Source organism: Onychostruthus taczanowskii, unplaced genomic scaffold (genome assembly GCF_017590055.1).
Source record: "Onychostruthus taczanowskii isolate IOZ18803 unplaced genomic scaffold, ASM1759005v1 scaffold10, whole genome shotgun sequence".
Taxonomy (NCBI): domain Eukaryota; kingdom Metazoa; phylum Chordata; class Aves; order Passeriformes; family Passeridae; genus Onychostruthus; species Onychostruthus taczanowskii.
In genome coordinates, this window is record NW_024496526.1 from 13,922,145 (window position 1) to 13,949,005 (window position 26,861).

Genomic DNA, 26,861 nt, shown 5'->3' on the forward strand with positions numbered 1-26,861 from the left:
GTGCAGGTGTAGGGCATCCTTATCACACAGGGTTTAAATGTGACATGAGGTAACAGAGGAGTTTTCGGTCAGAGCAGGGCTGTTGATGGAGTGGAGAGAAAACAAAAGTGATAAGACAGTTGTTATAGCAAGCTCAGCAGGGAGGAGACCAAAGGTTTTATGCTGTTGTTTACTGAGCGATTGCTGTGAAGCCCGAGGTGAAATGCCATCACAAGGTGCAGATGGCATGCTTTAAAAAATAGCTGTGGGGCTTGCCTTGTAAATACAGACAATCCTGGTTTTTCTGAGCATCTGTGCCTGAGCAAAGTCTGTGCTGCAGGTGCAGCGTGTGCTGCTTGGACAGTCATTGCTTTGCTGCTCCTTTCCTGACTGCAAGAACCACATTTTCCTGCCTGAGGGTCTTCCAGGCCATCTCATTGTGGGTAAGACCTGCCTGTTCCTGTTAGAGAGAATCCTCCTTTTTTTGCTGGATCATTTTATCCTCTTGACGGCAAGAAGGCTCAGGGCTAGCAGTGCCAAGGCAAGATTTCGTGACCTTATGGACCCAGTGTCCTGGCATCCCATCTGGCGTGGGCTGACTTTGCTTTAGGGTGCCCTTGTTTATTTGTTGTCGTCACATGCCTTCAGAAGAAGGCATATGTTTTGTTAAATGAATTTGTTACAATTTTTACTGGTGTTCCTGTGGAAAAGCTCACACAGTTCCTTCTGGTCAAGGGACAAGGCTTGAGTGGTCTCTGGTCAGTCTGGGAGGGGCAGTGGTGGATGGCAGATGGGCACAGCAAATAACTGGGGAGCAGGCTGAGATAAAGCACTATCAAGGATGTGGCTGGCAGCGGGTGCTCACTGTGGTTACAAGGCAAGGAAGCTGCTGGTATGGGAAATATGTTTTCGTGCCCATCCCTCAATCCCTTCTCTGTCCCAAGTACCCACACAGCCCTTAGTTACAGACACACAGAGCTCCTTTTATTCTTCTTTTTCCTCCCCTAAACTGTCAGATGTCCCTGCCTTCCCATCATGCTCCTAACATCTCCTTTGAGAGGGTGAGAGCTGAGCTCCCTCGGCTGCATTCTCTGCCCCATAGACCTGTGCCCCCTGGGACTTTGGCCATCTCGTGTGGCCTCATTCCCCTGTACATTGGTCTTGTTGCAACTTACAGCAGCTCCTTCTCCTCTTCCTGTCCTCTGGCTGCTTCACAGCAGCACAGGGAAAAAAAAAGAAAAAAGCAAAAAAAAAACTAAAAAAAACCCACAAAAAATAGCACAGGGAAAAAAAAGAAAAAAGCAAAAAAACACTAAAAAAAACCCACAAAAAAATCCCCCCCCCTCCCCCTTGATCCTTGAACTTAGGGGCAAAGGATTTTTGTCTCTGTTTTCCTTTCATTCCAGCAGAAGGGTTGAGAAGAATAGTTGGGAAGAAAGGGTCAATATTCCAATTCTCATAAAAGTCTGCCAGCATATGGGCTTTGCCAGCACAGCTGCTTTCCTGCCACCATCCACAATCAAGATTAAAATGCACCATGCTCATTCAAAGGGAAATGCAGTGGGAAAATTTTCACTCCACTGTTTGTGCAGTTTTATTTCCAAAGGCAAATTGAAAAGTCGCAGTGTATTTCAGCTTGGTTTGACCTAAATGGCCAACCAAACAAGAAATAGAAACCCCTTTTGGGCTGTGTTTGACTTTGGATCCCTTTTGCTTCAGTAGCTGAAGTGCCCCAATCTCCTGCTTCTTTCCCAGACCAGACTCCTGGCAGGATAAAGTTTCTTGAGCAGCAGTCCCATTGTCTTGCTGGTGGAGTAAACAAGCTGAGTTAGTGAGAAGCCCCAGAAAAAGTCATTTGACAGTGCAAAAGAGGGCAATGATACTCCAGGAACTGATGGATAGAGGTCAGCTCTATTTTAGGTCAATATTAAGTGCTCCTTGTGGTTGTTTTGTTGGGCTTTTTTCTAGCAAAGAAGATGAAATGTTACAGTTCAAGAGTGTCACATCTACTGGTGCTTACTGAAAATGGAAATCCAGATAATAAACAAGCATTACTGCAGGGGTCTGGGCACACAGAACTCCAGGATGGAGATGTATCTCTGAATTACATTGTTAGTCCACAACTCTGACCCTCCTGCCCCTATATCTCTCCTCACAGTTCTGTTATATATTTTGGTGGTTTTTCTTTCTTTTTTTTTCTTTTTTTTTAACCCTTCTCTGAAACTTCACAGAAGCCGGATGGAAACATTTTTTCTTGTCTTATATTCCTGTGTTCTAGCCATGTGTAGCAATAGGTGTCACTCAAGCTTGAATGGAGGGGATTGAGCAAATAGGTGGCTGGTTTGAGATGATGTTTATAGAGAGAAAAAAGAGATATCAACTCTCTTCACTCCTGATTTCACCTTCAATTCTTCTTCTGTTTTCCACCCTGGCAAATTTGCATTCCTTGTAAATTCCCACCACTCCCTCTGCCACATGGTGGCAAACACTACTGGCTCCTTGCTGTTCCACTATTGATTGTCTCCTTCGTGAAAGTAAAAGAGTTTGGTCTAAAACCACTTTCATTACAGCTGTGTTTATTTTCCTGTGCCCATATGGAAGAGGGGTGCTTCTTAATTTAATCAAAGATTTAAATTTCACCATGGTGACAAAGGAAAAGATAATAACAGGAGAAATAATTATAGGTACACTTGGTTTTTGGTTAACTTGAAGATCATGTGGCTGGTGGGGTCAGAGTCTGGGGAGCCAGGCGCGTGACTGTGGCTGTTTCTCCATGCAGCAATGAGTATTTGCTCAGGAGTTTCATCACCCCTCCCAGGAGCGGTTGCCGACCACAGGGTAACGTGGTTTCACTGGAGAGGAGAAAAGATGAGTTTTCTATGTAAAATTACTTTTAGCACCATAGCGCTTCTTGACACGGAGGTCAATAAGTTCCTAAATTACTCTAAGTAACTGAGGCTATTATGATTCCTCTCTGTCACATCCCCTTGCTGCAGCTGTGACACTGTGCTGTATAACTTATTTAATTATACAGTGGTGGTTGCTGCTGCATGTCTGTTGTTGGGGATGTTATGAATATTTAGATTTTTTTTTTTTTTTTCTCTCCAGTTCTGTAATTTAAACAAATTCACTGAAGTGTATTTAACCTGAAGTAATCTAGGCTGCATGCTGCTTTGGGCTGTGCTGTTTTAGAAACTTCTTTCTGTACAATCATACCCAAGCAAAGCAATTTCTTTGGTGTAAGGACGGGAAGGGAATCCGCTCTTACACACTGCGCAGTTCTGGAGTTCCTCTTTTGTTTGTTTTCCAAACCAGCCTCAATTATGACATTATTGGTGCTTTCAGTGGGTGTATTTTGACAGCCTGGACCTGTGCTGTGTGTGCACACCCCCAGTTTTCCTCCCCAAAGTGTGCATTAGGACACCAGCCCCCACATATCAAAGGTCTGTGGGCTGAGCTGTGTTTGGCAATCTGGAGAACAGCTATTGGAGGGCAGAAAGGGCAGGACATTTCCATGATAAACCCTTTTCCCTCGAGGATACGGCGTAAAATAGGGATTCATTGTGTGCCTGTCAGCACTGTGCTGGGTAGGAAGACTGTGAGTAACGTCTTGGAATATTTAAAGAAAATGTTTTTAATGGGAGGGTTAAGGAAACTACTTTTTCTTTTTTAAATTTTATTTTACAAAGACATCAAGACAGAGGGGAGATCCATAAAAATATAAGTGAATCTAAACCAGGACAAATTATCATTCTTATAATTAAGCCTAATGGACCTTCCTGAGGAGGTTTGATGACTTGCTAATATTAACTTTTTTTATTTTTTATTATTTAGTCAGTAAATTATGCATAAAGGACAAAACTGAAATAATCACCCAGACATTCATGTCACTTGTGCCTGACTAATTCTCACCCATTGTCTTTCATAGCTTTAAAATGGGAAATAAGTAGTAGAGGCCAATGTTTGATAGGGGCTGATAAATTATGGAAAAATGACTCTTTTTTTTCTTAATATAAGTTGCATGTGATCTTTTTGAATATGAAAGGTTGCCTACAGTCATAGTTGAGATTTTACATTGAATCAGGGTGTAGTACAAGCAAGTCCTGTGGGAGAGCAATAGAACAAAGAAAGAAGAAAAAAGTAAAAATATACTGACTTCATATCATCTGTTAAGTCAAACATTTTAATAAATTTTCCTGGAAAGAAAGAAAACCTGGTCTAGTGGGAGGTGTCTCTGCCCATGGCAGGGGTTGGAACAATGTGGCCTTTAAAATCCCTTCCAACCCAAACCATTCTGGCATTATATGAAAACACCTGAACAACATTTTTTGGAGTAGGTAGTGGACACAAATTTTTTCTCTTAAAATATTCGTTTTTTCTCTAAGCTGCATTTAAAAAAAAATTGGTAAGGAGCTATGTTTATCAAAGTGGGAAGTGCATTTTCCTCTGATAGGTCTGAATTTTAGTTTGAAGATGTTACTGAATATTGTTTTCAGTTACAAGGAGATAAAGTGTGCTGTTCTTATACAAATGTGTTTGTTCTACATGTAGAAAACAACAAATGACTCATTAATTACTGTAAAAGAGTTGCACAGGACTCTGGAAAAGAAAAATACAATAATACCAGTCAGAGTTAAGTGGGCTGGAAAAAGCCAACCCCAAGCATTTCTGGGATTTTTCTCTGTGAAGCCTAATTCCCACTCAAAGGGAAAAAGTACTTTCTTATGCTGGTCTCAGAATTGGATCTCTGGGATTTCATTCCCCAACAGGATTTTGATTGATTTTATTTTAGTAGTTTTGCCTTATTTAATAATATTTGTATTAAATCAGATACCCCTGAGCACTTAATATTTTTTGTCTTCTAGATCTCTGTATTTAATATTATATTTTTTTTTGTCAAAATCTAATATCAATAAGAATCCCAATAAATGTAAGTCATTGATCAGATGCAGCAATGACAGGGAACCAAGAGCCTGATCCAGGAATTGCTGTCTGTAATAGAGACATTTATTGATTTCAGTGAGGTTTGGGTCAGGCCTCAAATGGAACCAAAATCCACCTGTGCTTGCCAGGTGGGTCAGTGAATGACCTGGGAGATGATGGCCACAAATCCATGGCAATAACTGGGTGTCCTTGCTGAAAAATGGTGACTCCTGGGATAAATCATAGGGAGCTGTGCTGTGTTCATGTGGTGTAGAGCAGGGATTCCACAGGATGGATGACAAGAATGAGGTTACAATAACAAACAGTCCTTCAAGCACCCTTATCATCCTCCTCCTGATCACAAATTTCAGGGCAATTACCTCAGTGGTCCCAGGAGATGAACGCTGGAGGCTCTGAAACCCCCTTTAGGCTATATTCAGAAGAGGACAGAGGTGATGGAAATACTTTCTAAGGACCATGGGGGCTGAGCATCACTTAACAAATATTCTTAACTCAAGATTGATCTGTTTAGAGAGCTGAGAAGATTCCTTACCTCCAAGAGGTATGTCACCAGGGAGCAAAATTAAAAAAAAAAAAAAAGAAAAATCCAGGCAATAACTTGAGTCGGAAGGAGATTTTACAGAAAATACTGCACTGGCAATTATTTTACCTAGAAGGAGACAGGGAGACATGGGTTTCAACCCCTCATCTAAGGATTTTTTTACATAATTTACATTAAGTACTTATTATTAAAAATAGAGGGCTCTATCTTTATTATGTGTGTGCTGGACATGCTTTGATAATGGCATTAGGACATCCATGCTGGAGTTGTAAATCAAATAAACAATCTTTGGAAACAAAACCTAGTTCTGCTTTCCAAGTGCTGATACAAGTATTGCTTGGAAAGAAGCTCTCATTAATTCTGTAATTTGGAGAAGTGAAACTTAATGTGTATAATGAGGTGTCTGTATTAGTGATGTGACCATAACTTGCTTTTCTTGTTGGTTCACAACGTCTGGAGGAAATAGAGATCCCTAAGCCAACCTCCCTGGTGTCTGCCAAAGCAGGCGCAGAAGGCACATCTGTGACTGACATCCCAGCAGGGCGCAGAGCTCTTGGATCAGCTGCTCAGCTGTGGAGGAACGGAGGAGCAGTTCCCTGGGGCACAGGGAGCCTGGTCACAGCTTCCTCAGGGTTTTCAGTGGGGTGGCACTTTGGGAGTTGGGGCCACTTGAGCATCACACCCAGCTCCTGGTCTGGGTGTAGCCCTCTGCTTCTTAGAAACCTTGAAAAGCACTCTGAAAAACAAGATGCTGAAATATTTTTTCTTTTTTTTTTTTTTTTTCCCCCAAAACGTTTTTGCCATTTTATTTTCCTTTTTATACCTAAATGATGATTATGGTGAATGAGTGGGAATGACAAATTTGGTGACAATGAGGAGGTGTGAACAACCTGTGTGGAGATGGCATAAAAATAGGATGTCTCCAATAACTCCCAGGGCAGGGTGAACATTAGCAAAATGAAAACTGTTGTTTTAAAGAACTCTGCTGCTATTATTATTTTTTTTTTTAACTCTTCATGTTGGTGGGAGGGGAAAAATTGTTACTGTGTAAGAGATCAGGTCTGGAGGGGTGAAAGATTATGTTCTGGTCATAAAACCAAATGATAGCAGATTAAAGCAGTAAGTAGCATCATGCTGGCCATTTGGCCAGAGTATAAACAGGTTAGGGTTAATTAGCACTAAGGAGGCTGTGCTGTTTGGGGAGTTTATATTTAAATACCAACCGTTGTCCTTCCCATATGTGTTGACAAAGCTCTTCTCAATAGTCATCTGTTGTTCTATCCACAGCTTGTTTCTGATAGCTATATGTAGGATATTTTGGCTTTAAGAAAGAAGAGCTTATGAGATATGTACTTAAAGAGTTCTCTTTCCGAAACAGAGACAAAAAGTGATATTCTCTAGTGGCCCTGGGTTCCTTGTTATGGGCTAATCTAGCCTATTTCAGCCTATCCCCTCTAGGGTTCCTTTGCATCAAGACTCTTGGGGATGTTAAAAAGGCAGAGAATGTTTTGTGGTGTAACTACATATTTCCCTAAACTGGGGCAGCCACCAAGCACCTCACTGAGCCTGCTGCCACAAAACACAGCAGGGAAGTCCTGCCCTAAAGTGCAGAGCATGTGCTGCAAACCTTCTCTGCAAATTGTAAAGCCAAGTGCACAAGTGCTGTCTGGAGCACAGTGGTGTCTCTGAGCATTGCAGCTACAGGACTGTTTTCATATCAAGATCAACGAGCTTGTAAATTTTGCAGTTAGTTTTGGGCGTTCTCTTAGAATTCATGGTCTGTCATATTTCTGATTTCACTTGAGCTTCTCTCCTTTCCCAGGAGAAACAGATCTAAACCAGCAGGATATTTGGCGTAGCTGAAAGGAAATATTAATTCAAGGCCCTGATTTTGAAAGCTGTGTTTGCCTGACACCTGCATCCTGCCTGCTCTGCCCTTGCACATGAGCACGGCTGTATACAAACACCCCCTCCAATTTCTGAGGCAAAAAATGCTGAACATTGCACAGCCTGGAAACAACTTCAGTGTATGTGTGCACCTGCTATTCTTAGGAGCTCAGACTGCAGGAACAATAATGCTGCCTTTGGCTTTGATGTCTCCAGACTGTGAGTGACACTTCAGCATTTGGAGCTGCTGTCAGTCTGGTGCGAGAACTTAGAAGAGGCTGGTAAAGTTTAAAAAGGGAAGAGCTTTGTATCTATAGAAGAGAAAGAAAAAAGCCTTTGGGGGTTACAGCAATATGTTGCCTTGGAACTATTTGATCAGGTTTACCATTCTATTCAGACACTTCATTTTTTAAAAGCTTTAAATCAAGTAAGTTTGGGTCTTGAATGGTGCAGCTTTAGTGGTTGCTTGTCAGCCACTTGTGACTATGCAAAGTGCAGAAGCTAAACTGCCATTTCTGATTTTCAGGTGAAATTGAATGACCTGAAAATGGATCCATCTTCTCCTATGCACCCAGCAAGTATTTTGGAACAGACTGCCTTGCAGCTCGGATGCAGTCCCACGGACAAAAAACTTGCTTTCCACTTAGATGAAAAAGATGAGTTAAAGCATCTTCGGGAATGTTTCTATGTCCCCAAAGTCAAGGACCTGCCCCCAAGTGAGAGTTATAATTGCTGTTGAAGGAGAGGGAGGGGGAAAGGGCTGGGCTTCACATCTTCTGCATGTGTTTATCACAAGTCTTTGGAAATCATCGTCACTTATGAGATAATTGAGCAATTGTAGTCATATCTGAGCACAGAATGTCCCCGCTGTTGCTAAATCAATCCATCAGCTTATTCTAGCACCAAAAGCTCTATGTTCTCATTGCCATCCTGAATCAAATGTGAAGATACAGTACTTATGTGGTGCTTATGCTGTCAGTCAGCAGCTTTGAACAATGTAGTGACTGATTGAAAATTATAGGCAGGAGCTTTTCTGTCTAATGGCTCGAAACAGCAGCCTCACTTGGGTAGTTCAGAGCAGTTGCTTCTTTGGTGTGATTCAGCTTGGAATTATCTGTCTGGTTAGAATTATTTTACTTAATGAAAGAGGCAGTATATATATTATGTGAACATTTATGTCTTATTGGAGCTATTTTCTCGCTGAGGCCAAATGGAGGACTGTGCCTCAGAACAAATAATTGATCTGAGCAAATAATTCATAATGAAGACTTTTATTTGAAGATATTTTCCACTTTCCTCATGAATTGCCTAAAAATAGACAGCACCTGACTTCAGTGAAGCTATGTGAAATTGTTCTGGACATTTTTCTCCTTCTTTCCTGTTCCACAGGTTGCTTTGAGGAGCCTGTGGCATGTCTGGGCATGGGGAGGGCTTGGTTTGGAGGCAGGAAGGATGGAACAAAGGGGGTGGCACGCTGAGAGGGAAGCATTTGCTTGGGGTTAGTACTCCCAGACCATCAAAACAAAAAACCAGCTCCAACTTTTTTTTGGTACCTGCAATAGCCACCATGTTTAGCCAAATTCATGCAGGGACACCTGGGAGCAGCCACCTATGGAGGCAACAAGGTCCTAGTCTCTCCTGCTTCCCAAGCCCTGTCTAGGTTTATTTTTATCTCAGTTACCTGGAGAGCAAAAGCTGTGCTGGTTCTGCAAGCCCTAGTCACTGCACAGTGGAGAAATGACAGATTATTTCCTTAGATGATGAACACACACAGGCACAGTCATTCTCCTTCCTTCCTGCCTCAGCAAAATGTATCTATCGAAAATGAAAGGAAAAAATACGGTAGAATTCCTTGCAATTTTTTTTTTTCCTTTTCCAATGAATGCAGACAGAATTTCCTGCAGATTTTCTTTTTCTCAAAGGACATTACTGATGGTAAATGAGAAATTACATGTGCATTCATCAAAGTGTGACCAGAAAGGGACTGTGATATAAAACGGTGTCAGTAGCCTGAATTCCTGGACATCTTTTGAAACAGTCTGTCTTCAGTACCCTCCTGCTGAGCTATGATGAGTGTTGGGAATGCAGTCTGCTCCTGCCCTTGGGACACAGGGATGATAAATCTCAGTTCTCTATGTTCTGGTGGTGTTGGCTTATCTTTCCCCACATTTAAATCCTTGAGTTGTGCTGTTTCTATTATTCAGAGCAGGACTGGACACTTTGCAAATATTTAAACTATGTGCTTCCTCCATGCCCTTGTAATTTTTCTTTGTCTTTTTTCTTTTTTTTTACCCTGGTCTCTTAAGAGAATTTCCTAAACCTCCTCTGTTTGTTTGGATATTTGACTATTCTGTACTCAAAGCTCTTTCACCTGCCACCATGGTGCTGCAAGTTGTGCCACTAAAGCTGCAAAGATGCTGGAACACAGTTCCCATGGCAGTGGTGCTGCTGGAATCCAGCCCAAGCAGGAGCAGCTGGATCTTTGACTGCAGAATGTCAAATGTCTCTACAGGACACCAAAGGTCACTTTTCAGTGTAGTGTTGCAGCAGCTTTGGATTAAAGAATCTTCTGAGAAGTAGGTAGAAGTTTTGATACCCATGTGACAGTTTGGGTTTCTTCTCTTTCAACGTCCATTATTATTTGGTTCTCAGTTACTGCAATATTTAGACCCAAAGACTGCTGCTGTGGGGTTTTCCCCCTGCAGTTACAATAATATTTAGTCCTCAGACTGTGGATAGATATGTTTTTAGTGAAGATAAACAATGTACAAAGCAGTACCAGTTGAAAAGCACAGAGAACCCATCATTTTAGTGTTCCTAAATTGCGGGGTTTTTCTCTCCCCTTTTTATCCTGTCCTTCCTTTCTGTACTTCAGCTGTCATCAGGAACAGCTTCCCTGCTGAAGAACAGCAGGGGTGTAAATATATATACATTTACATTGTGTGACTATACCATAGAGACAGATCTGCCATGACATTTATCTGCGCCCAGGAGCGGATGCCAGATAACACATTCCTGAAGATAAATGTCATTCCAGATATTAGCCATCAAATATTCTTTATATATTTACATAAAGCATTACAATGAGGCTTTAAAATGAAGCCTTACAAGAAGCAGATGAGAACCTCCATAGGAGACAACAGTAAGATGACGTACAGGAAAATATTTAGGAAGTCATTAGAATAGTTTAATTTAGTTACCAAGTTATAATCTGTCAGGGCTGTTTATTTGCTGTATCCATCAAGAGGAAACCAGTAGCAGCCTAACTGCCTGCAAATCTGGAAGGTTTTACGTGCAAGCATGAGGGGCAAAGCTCAGGTGAGCAAATGAGGAAAAGAGGACAGCAGAAGATTTAGGGAAATGTTTGGATCCCGTTGATCTTCTCCGAGCTGACAGCAAAGTCTATTTAACCTCTCTTAAAGGGAAGGAGGAGGCAGGAATGCCTGGACTGCAGCTGGGCACCAACTCCCCTTCTGAATAAGGTTATGGCTCATGCTTTGTCACCTGCTAAAGGAGTAGGGCGTCATTTGGGTTTCTTGGGAATAAAAAGATGCCCCGGAGTGAAAGCACTGAGCTGTATTTGCAGAAGCAATGGTTAAAAGTGGTGGTTAACCATAAAAATCTGGCTTTTTGGAGGGCTGGTGAGGAGGGTACAGGCAGGTGTGAAAGTGGAGATCATTCATCCTTCAGCTAAGGACAGAGCTCAGATAAGTAAAAGCAGATTTAGTCCTTCTTTTCTGGTTAATGAACCTATTACATTTTTCCTTTCTGTTTGGGACTGAATATTTCTGACAATAAACTTGCTTTTCCTTTTAGATTTAAAAGGTATAGAAGTGCATCTTTAATGTAGATGAATGAGTATAATTAGTATGCAAAATAATGTGTGTGATTAGATTTGGCCAGTTTGCAGAAAACTGAGTAGGTGTGTGAATATATAATATATTTAATTAATCTTAATGCAAATGTATTTTTTGATCCAGGCTACTCTAAGAACACATTTCAATAGTTGTTTCTTTTTTTCTTTGCCTTTATTTCCTCAGTTGTGTTTATTTCCTGTTAGAATATTTTAATATGTGTTTCAAATCAACCACAGCACCTCCAGAAATTAAAAGGGCCAATACCGTGAGAAAGAAATGTAATTTGGGGAAACACAAGTGCTAGGAAAAAAGAATATTACAGTGAATGTAGAATTGTTGGAGCATGAGGACGTGCTGATCAGGAGAAATTACAAAGATGGTAAAAAAAACAAGCAGTAATGGTCCAAAATGAATCTTTTAGTGATGTCAGAGAGGGGGAAGTAAAGAGCTTTTTGTCTAAAGGAAAAAATGTTCATCCGAATTTAGAGTTGATACTACATAAAGAAAAGAATATCCGAAGGAACAGGTATAAAAGTGTTAAAATAACTTTATCAAAAAGGCAATGTCCTGTCTCTCCAATGGTGAATAGAGCTGTTTCTATTTAGAAAGGACTGTGGTGTAAGAAGACCTGCCTTGCTGATAATTCCTCACCTGTTTTACTGCTTGGTGAGATCGAGCTCCAGATTCTTGAGTAAGATCCTTCTCTCTAACCCCAGGGGACAGTGTTATTGTGTTTCTTGGTAGGAAAAGAACTTTTAATAGAATCAATTTGGGGGCATGGCTGATATTTATGCCTCTCTGTTTTCATTCATATTACAATGGAGATGAAAAACAGACAGCATATCTGCAAAACAGATTAGGCTGAGATTGCTCTCTGACTTATGCTTTTTAAAAGCCTCTAAAACTTTAATTAAGAAATTACCCAAGTTGTCTATACTCCTGAAAAATGTGTTTCTGGGGAAGGTCAATGAAATTGGTAACTGTTAGTGCAAAAGGTAGTAAGAAACCTTTTCCAGGTTGTTTTTCTACAGTCCTTACAAAATTTTCACAGACTGAATTGCAATCTTGTGGTTCATTTTTAGCATGTATCTTAACATGCTCAATCATTTGATCCTTATTCTGAGGGATATCAATTATATTTATCAAAATTATATGTGTTATTTTTCAGGGGTATTTTAAGTATAGGTATAGACAAATGCAAATTACCACTTCTAGAAGGTCACCATCACTTGTCCCTCCAAGAATCTCTAGCATGAGAAATAACAGAAGAAGGCTGTGTTTGGATTGATGGATGATGACACAGGGTAATTAGATTGTTCAGAACCTCACTAGAGCTATTATTTATAAATTTCTACTGCCTTGCTTTTCTCCTAATCATTGAAAGGGTTTGTCAACATAGATTTCCTCCTTCTCCTCAGATGATGACATGAAGTGCAGACCACAGTATTTGCTGACAAGAACTTTTAAGACTGCTTTAAAATATTCTCCTCAACAATTGCATTTTTTCTAAATAGAGATTTAGTAGTTCAGGGACAACTTACATGAAAGACACAGATTTACCTAGTCCTAACTTTTCTTAAATGCATGATTCCAGTAGCTTCATCACTCAGAGCAGGCATACGTTGGTGGTGGAAGAAAAGTGGGTAGCCTGATTGGGAAAATACTCCCTGTTTACTCACTGTTGGTTACAGACCTGATAAAATCTGTGCTCGTGACTGCTTCTCACACAGCCCCTGAGAGCTGGGGATTTAGTGGTGCCTGCACTCTCATCAGCTCCAAAAATTGTAGGAGGAAAAGGTGAATAGTTGCTTAGATGCTCTTCAGGGTTACCTGAGTGATGTTCTGCGAGAGAGCTCAGGATGTCACACCACTGTTTGCATGTGGGGACTGTGATGTCCCAGGGGATGGGGAATGGACAGAGTTCTGGGGGTGGCACAGGTGTTTGGGGGGTGTGCACACCTGCTGGCCCTCCTGTGCTGTGTCCCACATGTACTGAGCCTCCTGTGCTGTGTCCCACACCTGCTGGCTCTCCTGTGCTGTGTCCCACCTGTGCTGTGCTGACCCTGCTGTGCTCAGTCCCACGTGCTGACCCTTCTGTTTCTCTGGTTTCCCTCTACAGCTGACCTGACCCTGGTGAATGGAGAGGAGAGCTGTGTGTACTTTATTGGGAATTCTCTTGGCCTCCAGCCAAGAAAAGTTAAAACTTACTTGGATGAAGAACTGGACAAGTGGGCTCGGACGTGAGTACCCTGCAGGGTGGGCCAGATGCTGACCTGTGCTTCAGAGGAGCTCTTTATTCTGGGATCTTCCTTGGAACTGCTTGAGCAGCAGAAGAGTGCATTAAAAGCGCTGCAGCCCAGGAGTAAAACATGTTCAGTGTTTCCCTAGTGCTGTTTATATCTCTTTTAAAGGCAGGAGCAGTAACACAGGTGAATAGACCCTTTCAGCTGTGGCAGCTGTGCTGTGTGTGGTGGCTCTGCTTGGCTCACCTGGAGGACCTGTGCAGTTTAACCCTCCCCACCCTGCAGTGTTTATAAAATGTCCCTACAAAGCACACAAACCTATTTGGTTGTTGCTGCTTGCTGGTGAATGTGGTGGGGTTCCAGGCCCTGTGATTTTCTAATTAATGTTTTTAACTGCACGTGATTCACTCCACAGGCCATGCAACAAGCAGTTCCCTTTGAAAAAGCACTGAATGCAGGTGATGCTGCAACCCATGCTGGCAGGTTTTTGGCTCCTCTTAAACCAGGTCTCTGCCTGACAAGTTAATTTTATTTAGAAAGAAACATTCCTGTCTTCTCAATAAGGAGCTGAGTGTGAATTACAACAAGCTTTGCTAAACCAATCTGATGTAAAAGAGACAGGATAAAAGAAAGACATGTTGCAGGAAAGGCACACTGTCATCATAACAAATGGGGAACTTTTTGATATACATGGGGGAAAGAAAAAGCTTTTTTCCTCTTTATTTAGGTTTTTTTAATATTACGTTCTGTTCCATTAAGAGTCTGTGCTTTGAGATCTCCAGCACCTGCCTGAGCAGCTGGAGCAGGGATGAGTAAGGAAAATGATGAGTAAAAAACAGGGAACTGAAGGTGGGAAAGGAAAATAACATCCAGATGAGTGAGTGAGCTGGGCGAGAGATGAACTCTTTTATAGGGTGCGGGATATGAGTGGAACAGATGTGATTTCATGGTGAGAGAGCAGAGGAAATATGGAGAGGCAGAAGAGGAAAAATGAATTCTGCTAAGTGGGCAGCCTTGTTTCAGCAGGAACGGTCGAGATGGAGGCTTCTCAATTCAAATGTGAGAAATCTGTAGCTGCTCTTCCACTTGTAAATGTATGAATGCTGTGAGCTCATCAATATGCTTTATTGATTCCTATTTTTCACCTGTATTCTTATAGGTGAGAAGGCTGAGAATGAGTGGGAAGGAGTGGAACTTTGGGAAGAGCTCTTTCCCTCTGGTTATTCAGGCAGCACAGCAATGCAGTTTCTCCAGTCGTTTGAAAAAATTGCAACCCTGTCCATTTCTGTGCTGTTATGCCACTTTGTCAGGGAAACAGCTGAGCTCCTTCAAAAGGCAGAAGTCAGATAACATTCTTAGAGCGATGCACTGGGACTGCAAATGTATTTCAGCTCCTCCACTGTATCTTTACTCTGCCTCACTTCTATTTTTGTGTTTGTCTTTGCTGCAGTGAAAGATGAGTTTTTCCTCAGTGACTGTAAAAACCTGGAAGAAAAAGGTAGGCAGTGTGTTCCTTCAGATCAAAAGTGCCTTCAGGATCTTTGTCTAGGGGGGAAAAAATGGCTGAACTTTGGTTTCAAGCCACTGCAAGAGAGGGAACAAAACTAGAAAGGTTGTTTGCCAAAAACGTGGCTTGGCCTCAAAAGCCTTACACAGAATTAATCAGAAAGTTTCAAAACAAATTAAAATCAAAACAAAACCAAAGTACCAACTAAGCAGAATCCCTCAAATTAAGATAAAAAAAGAAACAGAATAAAATCCCGAACCTAAAGAACTGAGACAGCCAGGGTAGGATCAAGTTAATTTTGAGGGGAACAGTGTATGCTTAGAGAAGGTGGTGAATGGAATGTAAAGGAATAGTGGCTGAAATGGTACAGAAATGAGTACTTTTATTCCAGTCACCAAGGACAGCTTAGCAAAACCCAGTCTAAGGTGCTAGCTGCTCCCAGCTGAAGGCTGTTCCATGGCTGTTGTGTCAGCAGTTTGGGATGTAGTGGCTCTGGCTTAGATAAATAAGTAGCAAGAATCTAGGAAATGGCATGCAAATTAGGAACATCCATCAAGTCAGCAATGGTATAGATTCTGGCTTTCTTATAAATTGGTTTATTGCATTTTCTGTTTGTTGTGTCTTGGGACTCCTCTCAAAGAGCTGTGAGTCTATTTAAATGGCTTTCACTGCTTGTAGTTAAGGGAAAGAGTGAAAAGGAAGATTGCCCACTGCTAGTCAAGGGCAGGGGAGCTGTGGCTTTATCTCCAAGTAATGATGGTAACTTTCAGGCTAACAGCTGGGAGAGAAAAGCATGGAAAAGATTCTTTCTTGTTTTGTTTCCTCTTAGTGCTTAGTTCCTTTCCCTCACCTCCACTTTAACTGGTGGGTTCCAGCTCCTATCCTACATCTGCCTCCCAAATACCTTCTCTGGATTTGTATTCTTCCTCTCCATATCCCTTTCCACTGTTTCTTATGCTAATGTAGCAAGATCCCAAGCCACTGGCATTCTTAGTATGGATTTAAAAGCAACCTCTGAGGCTTCGTCTTTCAGTTATGATTTCAGCTAAATCCAAGATTTATTGAATAAGGGGTGAAAAGGGATGACGAGTTGTTCACTCACATTTAGCCTAGAGTGGCCAATAACTCAATGTTTTAAAAGTCCAAACTTTAAGGGACTTTTTTGGTTGGAGGAAGGCCAAGAGATGCTCTGCAGTGCCTTGTTTTCCCCTCTGCTCTGCCAGAACTGGTTAAGTAATTAAAATATTTTATAGAATCATTACTGTGTGTGAGCATACTCACTGCAGCAGGCAATGTCTCTCATCTGAATAACTCATTAAGGTGGAACAATTAAAACAGAAGGGAGCCTGCTGTAGCCAGTTGTGCTCCTGTGAAGGGCTGGCAGGGTGACTGGGAAGTGGAGAACCTGCTGCACACAAGTCTTGAGGACTGGAGCTGTTGAGCAAAATTAAGACTGAAAGGAAAAATGATTGTTCTCTGTGGATGTATCAGTGTAGGGGAGGGAAGGAGCCACTTCTATGAAAAGCATGTTGGCATAGTAAATATCAACACGGAATTAATAAATTTAGGCTAGAAATAAAACTGGCTGACATGGACATAGGTTATTAACAACCTCTCAGTTTGAGGAAAGCTTTATAATATAACACTTGCAGTAGCAAAGACTATTTTCAGCAAGTCAGAAGGTATTTTGGGTCTGCGTGCTGAATTAATCCTGCAAGATACAAGAAGGCTGCAAACAGGGGAGCAGTTTGGCCCAGCCCTGTTGGACATCCCCACCTCTCCTGCCATTCTCAGGACTCTGCCTTTTGCCAGGTTGTGTGGTAGAGCTGCAAATTCCTGTTTTAATGCCCTGGAATTCTTAGTTTTTTCTTTCATCTGCTGGTCCATACAGTTCTTATTCTTTTGATATGTCTTCCCTTTTTTTGGCTGTTTCTTTGCTTGAAACCTTGGTCCAACTTAAGAGTCTGTACTGGCTCATTAAATACCTTGCATCATTTTTGGCAAAGGAGCAAAAAGGAAATTTGCACTTGAACAAGATTTGGATGAGTGCAGAAGATTCCTGAAGATGGCAATTAATTTAAATTCCTTTTCTCACCGCCTTTGAAACCCTGGGATCATCTCAAAAAATGTGTTTCTAGCTCCCCTAGCAAGCTTTAAATCAGCCAGTCCTCAGTGAATAAAACGTGGAATTGTGATTTCCTGCCAAACTGAAAATAAAACGGTAACCAACTAAAAATTAATTTGCACAATGAGAAACTCTCATAGAAGTTGAAGAAATATCTGTTTGTCTGATGCTCTGTGATTTGACGGGTGAAGTTTTGTATTCATTAATTTGGATATCTCAATTTAAATATCTTTTGCTACCTAGGGTGCAGTGAGGGGAAAAAAGGCTCTCCATGTATGAGAGGAATGCCAGGAGCACTGCACTTGTGTCCTTAAAGATTATTACCCCCAGTGCCTACCAGAGCTGAGAGAGGGGTGGCATAATATACAGAGATATAAATTCTCTGAGGCAGAGCATAGAATTTTACAACCTAAGTGTAATAGGATGTATTGTGCCATCAGCAAAGTCTACAGAGTTTCATGTGATTAAAATAAAAAAAGGGTCCAAGAATATGCTTTTAACTACCATTTTAGAGGCAATAATTTTTGTCTCTTGGCATTTATATTGGCCATCAAGAGGGAGGCAAGCTGTAAGCTATGTCATAATAATAATAATAAGAATAATAATGAATGCTGCCTCTCCCTTCTTTCAATATGGTTAAATGTCCATGTTTTCCTCTCAAAGTAAAACATTCTCATGACCAAAATCTCACAACTTGGAAATATCAGTTTTCCTGATAACTTGGAAATTTATTCTGAAATTTTGATAGTCCTGTGTGCTGATAGAGAGAACTTTCATTAGTAAATTCCCATTAGGATGACACTAATGGCTATAAAATCAGGGAAAGCTAATGAAAGAAAATCCCATAGGTAGTTAGGACTTATTTTCCCCATCTTATTATATTTGCTATTCTCTTTCAGAAATACAGATTCCCTCAGGCTGGGAGCCACTGAAAATCTTTGGGGGTTTTATTTTAACAGTCTGTGTTATCCTAAAGTCCCTTGATCACTCTATTACAGTTAAGAATAAGACAGGAAATTACCAATAAATGTCGTGCTGTTTGTGAAACGTAGACCCCTGTCTTCAGGGAATGCAGCTGCATTGTGGGCTGATAGAAGGGAGGAAATTTTAACACTACTCCTGCCCCTCACAGCATTTTCTCCCTTCCCCACCCACTGCCTTTATTCCTCATCTATGAAATGCTCTTGTAAATGAGGGTTATTTCACACTGCCTGATCTCTGCTGTCGAGTACTCATCAGAGAGCAATTGTAAAATGGAGGAAAGCAGTCAGCTGCTGTACCAGGACCTCATCCAAACTGAGGAGCAGGGTCCTCCTTGTCTGCATGGGATTGGACTTGTTGAGCATGGGGATGTTATTTTATCTGTAAGAGATGCTCAGTTGTACCTTTGCACTCCTTCAGCTCTTGACCTAATCTAGCCCAAAATTTAATGGTGCTTTGTAAGGATGAGAGGCTTGAAATGGTTAATACAACTGTGCTTTTTAGAAGCAACAGCTCCCTTATTTTTTAGGATTGTAGTTATTTTTTGGAAATATCCCTATGAGGCATGAATTAGACCCAAGTCAATCAAAAAGGGTCTCACTGTAAAACACCCAGGTAATTTTTGGAAGAGACAGAATGAGACTCTACTTGAGAAGGAAAAGTATGAGGTGGATAGGGAAAACCAATCTTTTAAATAGCCTTGAGGATGGGGTAGTGTCTCATGCATCCTCCTTTCTCGTGCCTTAATCTGCCAGCTGTCCTCCTGTGATTTTCAGTGAATGTTGTGGGCCAGCTCTTCTTTAAAAAGTTTACTACTTTTTTTTTTTTTTTTTCCTTTTTTCTCACATCAAAGCTTTTAGGTCTTCTGCTCTCTACCCGGCTTCCTACCGGCTTTGTCCTTATTTTGAAACAGCTTTATACTCAGCCTCATGCAGCCTGGTGTTTCCAACTCCACAAGTACCCCATGGTGCTCAGCAAATATGAAAATCATCCAGTGTGAGATGGGAGCCCAGAGCAATGTTTCCCTGGATTAGCAGCATTATTACTTTTCTCAATCTGCCTCCATTTGCATTTAAATCTGTACTCTACACCCTGAATGTTTAAGAAAATAGGCAACTTTTTATTTATATATGCTTGGCAGATATATAAGAAAACTTAGAAGTTTTCTTCTCTGTCATAATTGAAGGAAAATTTAGTTCAAAGCACTCAATCCAGAACTGAATTTATACATCTGTCACTTCAGAGTAGCAGCACACTTGAGCTTAAGGTGACCATATGACCCCTGCAGACAGGAGCAGTTTGCAATATAAAGTTTTAAAATAGCCGTTGTCAACCCAAAAAGCTTTGTGCACACTGAGATCTAGAACAATTCTGCAGGGAGAAGAGAAGCAATAAAAATTAGCAAGCAGCTCTGTGGATGCAGCAAAGCACCTGCCCCTGCATGAAATACCCTCTGGTTTATGCAGAAAGTGAGCTCAGACAGGAGATGCAGAAGGATGGAAATTGTTTCTGACAAGAAAGATTCCTGTCTGGGAGCAAGGCAGTATTTAAGTCTATCATCCTCTGCACCATGTAATGTCCAGCCAGAAATGCAGGCTGGGGAAGTCTGTAGGGTGATCTCTGCTCTCTGTGCAGTGATGTCAACCTGGCTTAGCAGGTGCCATGCCACACTGGGATGCCCTGTCCCAGCTTCCCTGCTCCCAGAGTCCTCCAGAACCCATGTAGCCACTTCCAGGGGGCTTGTGAAAAAGCTATCATCTTTACTCTGAGAAATTTCTGGAGGAATTTTGTGGGCCAAAACAAATAATTTTCAAGCAACTGAAATCCTGTCATAAACCAATGAATTGCCTTTGCTCTGAGGTTTAATGGTATGAGAAAAGTGTTGTGCTCAGCTTAGGTAAGTCTCATCCTCCAAATGTGGAGTGTCCAAATCAGATGTGTTTCTTAGGACTGATCCAAGTAGAATATCACATATTTTCATCATTTTTCCATTCCTTTTCAGAGGTGTCCATGGCCATTTCAATGAAAAGCGCCCATGGGCTTTGGCAGATGAGTGCATCCTGGACCTGATGGCTGAGCTGGCTGGTAGGTGTGACATGCAGGGCAAAACCTTTCTCCAGAAATAAAAACAAATTTAGTTTCTTTTAAGACTCAAAACCTGAAACTCTAGTTCCTTTTATTCTTATGTTTGAAAGCAGATTTTCTTGTGCATGGACAAGAATTTTATTTTAAGGCTGCAAGTGTTTTAGGGGATCAATGTGTGTGATGTGCATATCATGAAACAAATTGCAGCAGAGGGTTTTCTTGGAGCATCATAAACCACTTGGACTAACGCGTGAAGCCCTTTTAAAGGGCACTTGGTATTGCAGAGTCTCAGTCACTGTTCCAGAAGTAAAATTATGAACTTTCCCCTTTGATAAATTATTTCTATCTAGGCATTTTCTGGTTTTCCTCTTTTCCCTGCCACTAAATCCAGACTCATATTTGAGAGCTGCTTATGGCAATGAAGCAGATAATTGGGGCAGGACCTGCTATTGATGAGTTCCCATGACCCTGCTGTTCCCTTTGAGGAGCCTGCAGTGCTGCAGGACTTCGGCAGGAAGTGCTTCTGGTTGTTCCAGAGATTGAGGAGCCCTGGAGATCCTCCTGGTGAATTTGCCATGAAAGCAGTCGGCTGAGTGGGAATGCAAATCTCCTCTATCACTTCTTACTCCGTGTAGTTGCTGAAATAATCTTTCACTGGGATTTCCTTCAGAGTTGTCTCTGAAGGGGGAAGAGAAATTATCTTGGCAGGGTCTTTTTCTCCCCAGCCCTCCCAGCTGTTGTCAAGGCTAGGTTAGTAGATTTTGGGGAGATCTGGCACATATTTCAATGTAGGTGTTGAAGGCAACTCTCAATAGTGACTATCAGAACTGAATTATCAGGCATTCATTTGTGCCATCACCAAGGAAAAATATTACCCTTCTGTTGACCTACTGTATTCTAGATATTGTATCTTAATTTCTCCTCCAACTGCAGGCAAGTGTTCAATGAGAAAATTATGGGTTTTCTCCTTCAAGAAAAGCAAATGGGGTTGGAACAATTGGGACCAGAGACATTAAAGCATGTTTCATGACAAGTTTATTTATAAACTTATAAATAAAATCCCTCTCTGAATTCTTTATGAAGTTTCCAAATAGCTAAAATTGTGGGTGTTATTATTGGAGCAGAACAAATGCAATAAATTATTGTTGTAGTTGGTCTATCCATGATGTGAACTCTGAGATAACATAAATATGAGTGTGGCTACACTGGGCATCACTGAGCTATGCAGAAAAATCCCATCTGCACAATGAAATAAAAATCTCAAAATGCAGATTGGGGGTTCTGATTTTGTAAGTTGCTGTTGTTGTACCTGGTGCTGCTCAAGAGATTAAGAAGTTACTTCTCTTGCTTTCATTACACTCAAGGGCAAGCTCAGCACCTCATCTGTTAAGCATCATAGGACATAAAAATGTGGAAACATAAAGGGAGTGGAGGGTGTTGAAATGCTGAATGCAGCTGATTCAGGGGTTTCTCCAGTATGACCCATCTCCCTTGGCCAGTGGATATTCTTGTTCTGGCAGGGTACAACTAGGAAGATGTGGAAAAGTGCCTTGGAATTTTCAACTGGAAACCTTGAATTTAACTAAGCAGGGAGACCAGAATTTCTCTTATGTCATATTCCCAGGCACCCCAATTAGTAATCAAGGTATGACCACTGATGTTCTTCACATAACCAGGAGAGAGAGAGCCCAAAGGACAGCTGGAAGCTTCTGAGTTATCATCTTTCTCTGCATCACCTCTGTGGCTGTTTGCCTCTGCTTTGTTTGCAGAATGTGGAACCCTGAGGCAGGCTGAGCCCTGACCTGCTGCCACTGCCCCTGCCAGGGTCCCCCTGGCCTTAGCTAGAGGTTAAGAGTCACTGCAGACAGCAGAGAACGAGGCTGGGACCCTTTTACCCTTAACCATCTGTCTTGTAGAGGCAGCCAACTAAGTCTCTATTTTAATATTAATTTAACTACAAGATGCACTGTAGGTGTAAGGAGATGGAAATGAGAGCTTTGCTTAAATTTCAGCTAATTGCTCATCCATCTCCTTACTTTCCTTTTATGTACCAAGCTCCATGTGACACAAGTGCTTTTACATCACCGTGGCTTAACCACAATGAACTTATTATAATTTTCTTCATGGTAAAAAAATATTCTAAAATTTTCAATTAAAAATTATGACTGAAGTTTCCTTAACACTAATCAAACTTTTTTTTGTTTTAAAATTATTTCCTGGGAAGTGCTGCCTGTTATTTTTCTCGAAGATAAAAGGCATGGTTTGGATTCTGTTCTCCAGAATTTTTGGGGCTTTGTTTGACGAAATTGTAAATTGTGGTCTAGGCTTACATCTGGCCCTCAAATTTGCGTGCAGGGTTTTGTTTAGAAAATACCCTCGTGGCTCTTTTTTCAGGACACAGGTTAGTGATTCTTAGAATACAGATGAAAATATTTCTCAAATAATGGATGTATCATAGTAAATTCCAGTTTTTAAAATTGTAGGCAATGATGAAGAGGCTAAAAGGATAAATAGAGGGGGAAAAAAGAAATCTATGTTAAAATGCTCTTTTCAATGTAGTATTCCACAGTTTCATGAAGTGTTGTAGGTTGGAAGGGATCTTAAAGTTCCAGCCCTCACAATTTTTGCTTAAGTACCATTTTCCAACAAAGAATAATATTGATTATGTACAAGTATGTAGCTGAATGAATTCTGAATTTACTTTCTTATTGACATTAATGTAAGAACAATAACGGGATTTTATTGTGTTTTTTATTCAGTATTGAATGTGCTTTGGAGGAGAAGGAAGAATTGTCATTTCTCACCCTAAGCAGTGGTAACAACTAAAACTTATTCAGGAATGGACCAAGGACTGTAAAACACCTTTGTGTGCTTAATGGTTTATAGTGCACGAACACCTTGCTTATTAAAGGCAGTCACATTTTCTTGTTCAATGAAAGTTACAGTAGTAAATACGTTGTGAAATGAAGAGTCAAGGTCAGTGGAGGCCAAAGCTTTTTTCCTGCACTCACACCAAGTGGCAGAAGGCAGTGAAGGCAATCTCTGCCTCTCCTACCAGACTTTATTAAAACATTACAACCTTGGCAGGATCACCTTCTGATGGAACAAGATTAACTGTGTGGCTGCTGCTCGACGATGGGCTCGGGCACGTCTCTGTTGAGGGAAGACTGAATGCTGAGCAGATTTGGAGTGACTTTGAGTGATAAGGATTATTTGAAGTAACCAAAATATTTTCAAAATTGGGTCCCTTAGCCTTTTTCCAATCATTTTACAAAAAGCTTTTTACTTACTCCAGCGAGGATCAGACTTCCCCAGCAGTCAGAGAGGAGAAGGATGGCAGTGTCTGCCTAACGCAATCATAATTGTCTCTGAAGTTGTACTTTGCAAACACTGCTTCCTTTTATTAAAGAGGAGATTTATCATGCAGAACATACAGGTTTTAGACTGTCCTGGAGATATGGTATAAAGTTAGGAAATAAGGAAGGCAAACATAATTTTGTCTCCCGTGTGCCGGGTCTTTGAATATTGTAATAGGTTAATTGGATCATGGAAAGGTTGTTTTCTGAAATGCAGTGCAGGTTATAAAGGATAACAGTTTTCCAATGACATGGATGAGGTTTGTTTTGTGGGCATGAAATTCAATAATGGAAGGCTTTTAATAAATATATAATTTACGGAAGACCAAGACTTACATGACAAATGTAGTGTCATATTTAATTTGGGATGCTAACATGCAGCTAAAAGTGATCTACAGATTAACCATTTCTTTTATACAGAATCAGTACAGCAGGCAGAGGGTTGCTTGTGCAGAATTTGCTGTGAAAGCCACAGATTTCACAGAAGGAGCAGAGGGACAAATAAGAACAATACCATTTCTTGATCCTGTCCCTTTTTTCAGCCTCAAGAGTTCCATAGAAATATTAAGACTGCAAATAATACTGTTTTGAGCTGCAATCACTCTCTCTAGCTGTCTTCTGGATCTGCAATAGAACAACCCCAAGGTGACCTCTTCCAGCAGCATGGAGCCTTAAGATGCAATGCTATCAGAGGGAAGAAAAGAAAGCAAAGGGAGAGGAGTTTAAGGGAAGAAAAAAGCTTATACTTCCCTATGAAGAACTTCTCCTTTATATATTTCTTTCCACAAACTTGATGATGTTCCTGGTGTCTGAAGGAGGAGGGAGCTTATTCCTGACATCTCATTTTTGTGTGGCTCATCCCCTGGACTGATCATTCCCAGTCACTGACACCTGTTTTCCAAATCCTTCTGTTCAAAACCTGAAGATTTCAGCCACAAGTGGAAATGTCCTTGAACAGCTCATTGAGAACAGTGCTTGGCTTTTCCAGGGTTGGCAGAAGCTAAGGCCTGCTTGGGAGGAATGTATGAATTAATTATAATTTTAGATTTCCATGTTCTTTGGCTATATTTTCCTGTATTGGGTTGAACCCATGGTTATATCTTTTTTCCTACACTGACATAGCAATCACTCTGTGAATTTAAACTGTTTAGGATACAGTGGCAGTGTGTCAGGTGTCCCCCAAGGCAGGGACAGGAGAAATTCAGGGCTCAGATTTCCATTTCTTGTGTCTCCCCTTACCCTTTTATATCCCAAAATCAGCTTTTCCTTCCTCTCTATTGATTCCAAAAGTGGCTGTTGCTCTCCCTGCCTGCTTACACTTCCCTTCATCCCTCTCTCTCTGCAACCTCTGTCCATGTTTGGTGAATCTGTGTCTGAGTGAGGATCAGAACAAGGTGCATGAACACATCTGAAGAAGACTCTCAAAATATGGATTTGTCTCAAGAATGAATTTCTCTTTTTCAACAACAGACACCAAGCATACCAGAAGGAAACAGGAACTGATTTTTTCGGTGCCTTGGTGCTGCCCAACACACAATTCCCTGTCCTACCTAAAACCTTCCACCAGGACTTGACAAATGCTGGGGAATTTGTTATTAAATACTTGCTAACAACAATTAGTTGTTACTATTTAGCTCTGCCTGTGATTAGCTGTAGTCTATAGGCATCTGTTATTATCCTCCTTGGAGCAAAGTGGGTATGGCTTCTTGTGAAGCTGCTACATTAATAATGGTCTGATATACCTAATAGGTCAATTTTGCTTATTTCATTTTTTAAATTAGGGATGAGATTTATCTTGACATTACAGTAACCACTTACAACAGATGATTATCTCAATATGTTTTCTCACTTGTGTTATATATGAACTTTTTACAAAAATAAGTCTTCAAGTCTTGCCTTACATATAGTCTTTGTGACCTCACTTGTCTGAGGTATTCAAGATAATAAATCCACTGGTAGTTTGCTGGGAAAGGGAAAGATTTAGTTGTGTTTTTTTGTTTTCTGTGTCTGACCTGAAAAAATAAATATTTTCCTGCCATTGCAGTGTAGAGAGTCAGACAAGAAATCTTTTTATTTCACTCTAATGACACCTCAAACATTTGTTTCCTTTCCAGGCTTTGGAGAGACATTGACTGAATTCATGCTTTTGCTTTCTCTCCACTGTTCTATATTTCTCTGAAATTTTAAAGAAAAACTCCAACCATTTTTCAAACTTCTTATCTTTTTATTATTTCAGGGGCCAAAAGACAAGAAATAGCCTTAATGAATGGGCTGACTGTTAACTTGCACCTTCTGATGGTATGTCTTTATGATGAATATTTGATCTTGTGTTGGCAGGTATTTTTCTCCTTCCTTTGTGTGTGTGTAAGCAAAGTGTTTTCTGAGAACCTCACAGAGACAGCACTGGAGACAGATTAAGTTTTTAAGCCCTGGGAGTTGTATTGTGAATAATGTATGTGCAAGACCCAGCCTGACTCAATACTGAGCAGGAAAGCTGGACAGAGAAATATTTTCAAGGACTCTGTAGGGGAAGTTTCAGCTGTTCTCACGTATGTTCTGTGTCAGTTGCCAGAGGAAATATTGTTATTTAAGAAACATTTACAAGTAACTTCTCAAATTTAAATTCCATGGCAAATTTCAAACTTAAGGAAACAGGAGCTCAACTGTGAGCAAGACAAAGCTGTAATATCAGTCAAGCTTAAAATGCAGCTGCATACAAGAGATGACACTTAGAATTAGGCTATTTGATATGTGCCTAAAATGTGCTAAAGTATTTTGACTTGCATGCCATAGCGACCATAAATGTGTCATATTTATGCTCAGGTGTCCCTGTGGCTGCATAGAGCCTGTCTCTGGCTTTCCAATATTTCCAAATATTTGGTTCAACTGAGTGTAGATGTGAAGCTTCCCTTTGTGTGGCTCTCACAGCAAGGTTTATCACTTGGATCTGCTCCTCTGGACCATTTAAAATTAATGAACATGGAGCAGGGTGTGGCTCAGTACAGTGAATTCAGGTGGCTACTCTGCCCTGAATTAGGTGTGAATTTCTGGAGTACACAGACCATGCAGAGGGCTGTGTAACCCAAGCTAAATTGAGCAGGAGGGCTTGTAAATCTTCATAGTCCTCCTGGCACGGTGGCCAGCCCAGCTTGCCAGGACCTGAGAAGAAAAGATCACCCACCTGCAGGTGCTGAGATCAGGTCTTTGGTCAGACTTGCTTTGGAGTAAGGGATGATTCCATAACTAAAGTTTAAGGGCAGGGATGTAAATCTAATTCTTTTGTGCTGCCTGCTACTCTTCAGCTGCTGCTTTTGATTTCTGGATGGAGCTGGGTGAAATCCCAGCTTGCCTGGCTG

At 41.0% G+C, this 26,861-nt stretch overlaps 1 protein-coding gene across 1 annotated transcript in view; it reads left to right on the forward strand.

Annotated features, from left to right (window-relative positions):
* The first annotated feature begins 291 nt into the window (after window positions 1-291).
* KYNU (kynureninase) overlaps window positions 292-26,861 on the forward strand; it is a 60,607-nt gene continuing 34,037 nt past the window's right edge. The window contains exons 1-5 of the mRNA XM_041407855.1: window positions 292-422; window positions 7,878-8,067; window positions 13,328-13,448; window positions 20,067-20,149; window positions 25,742-25,803. Of these exons, the coding sequence (XP_041263789.1) occupies window positions 7,899-8,067; window positions 13,328-13,448; window positions 20,067-20,149; window positions 25,742-25,803 (435 nt within the window). The 5' untranslated portion in view covers window positions 292-422; window positions 7,878-7,898. The remainder of the gene's footprint in view (window positions 423-7,877; window positions 8,068-13,327; window positions 13,449-20,066; window positions 20,150-25,741; window positions 25,804-26,861) is intronic.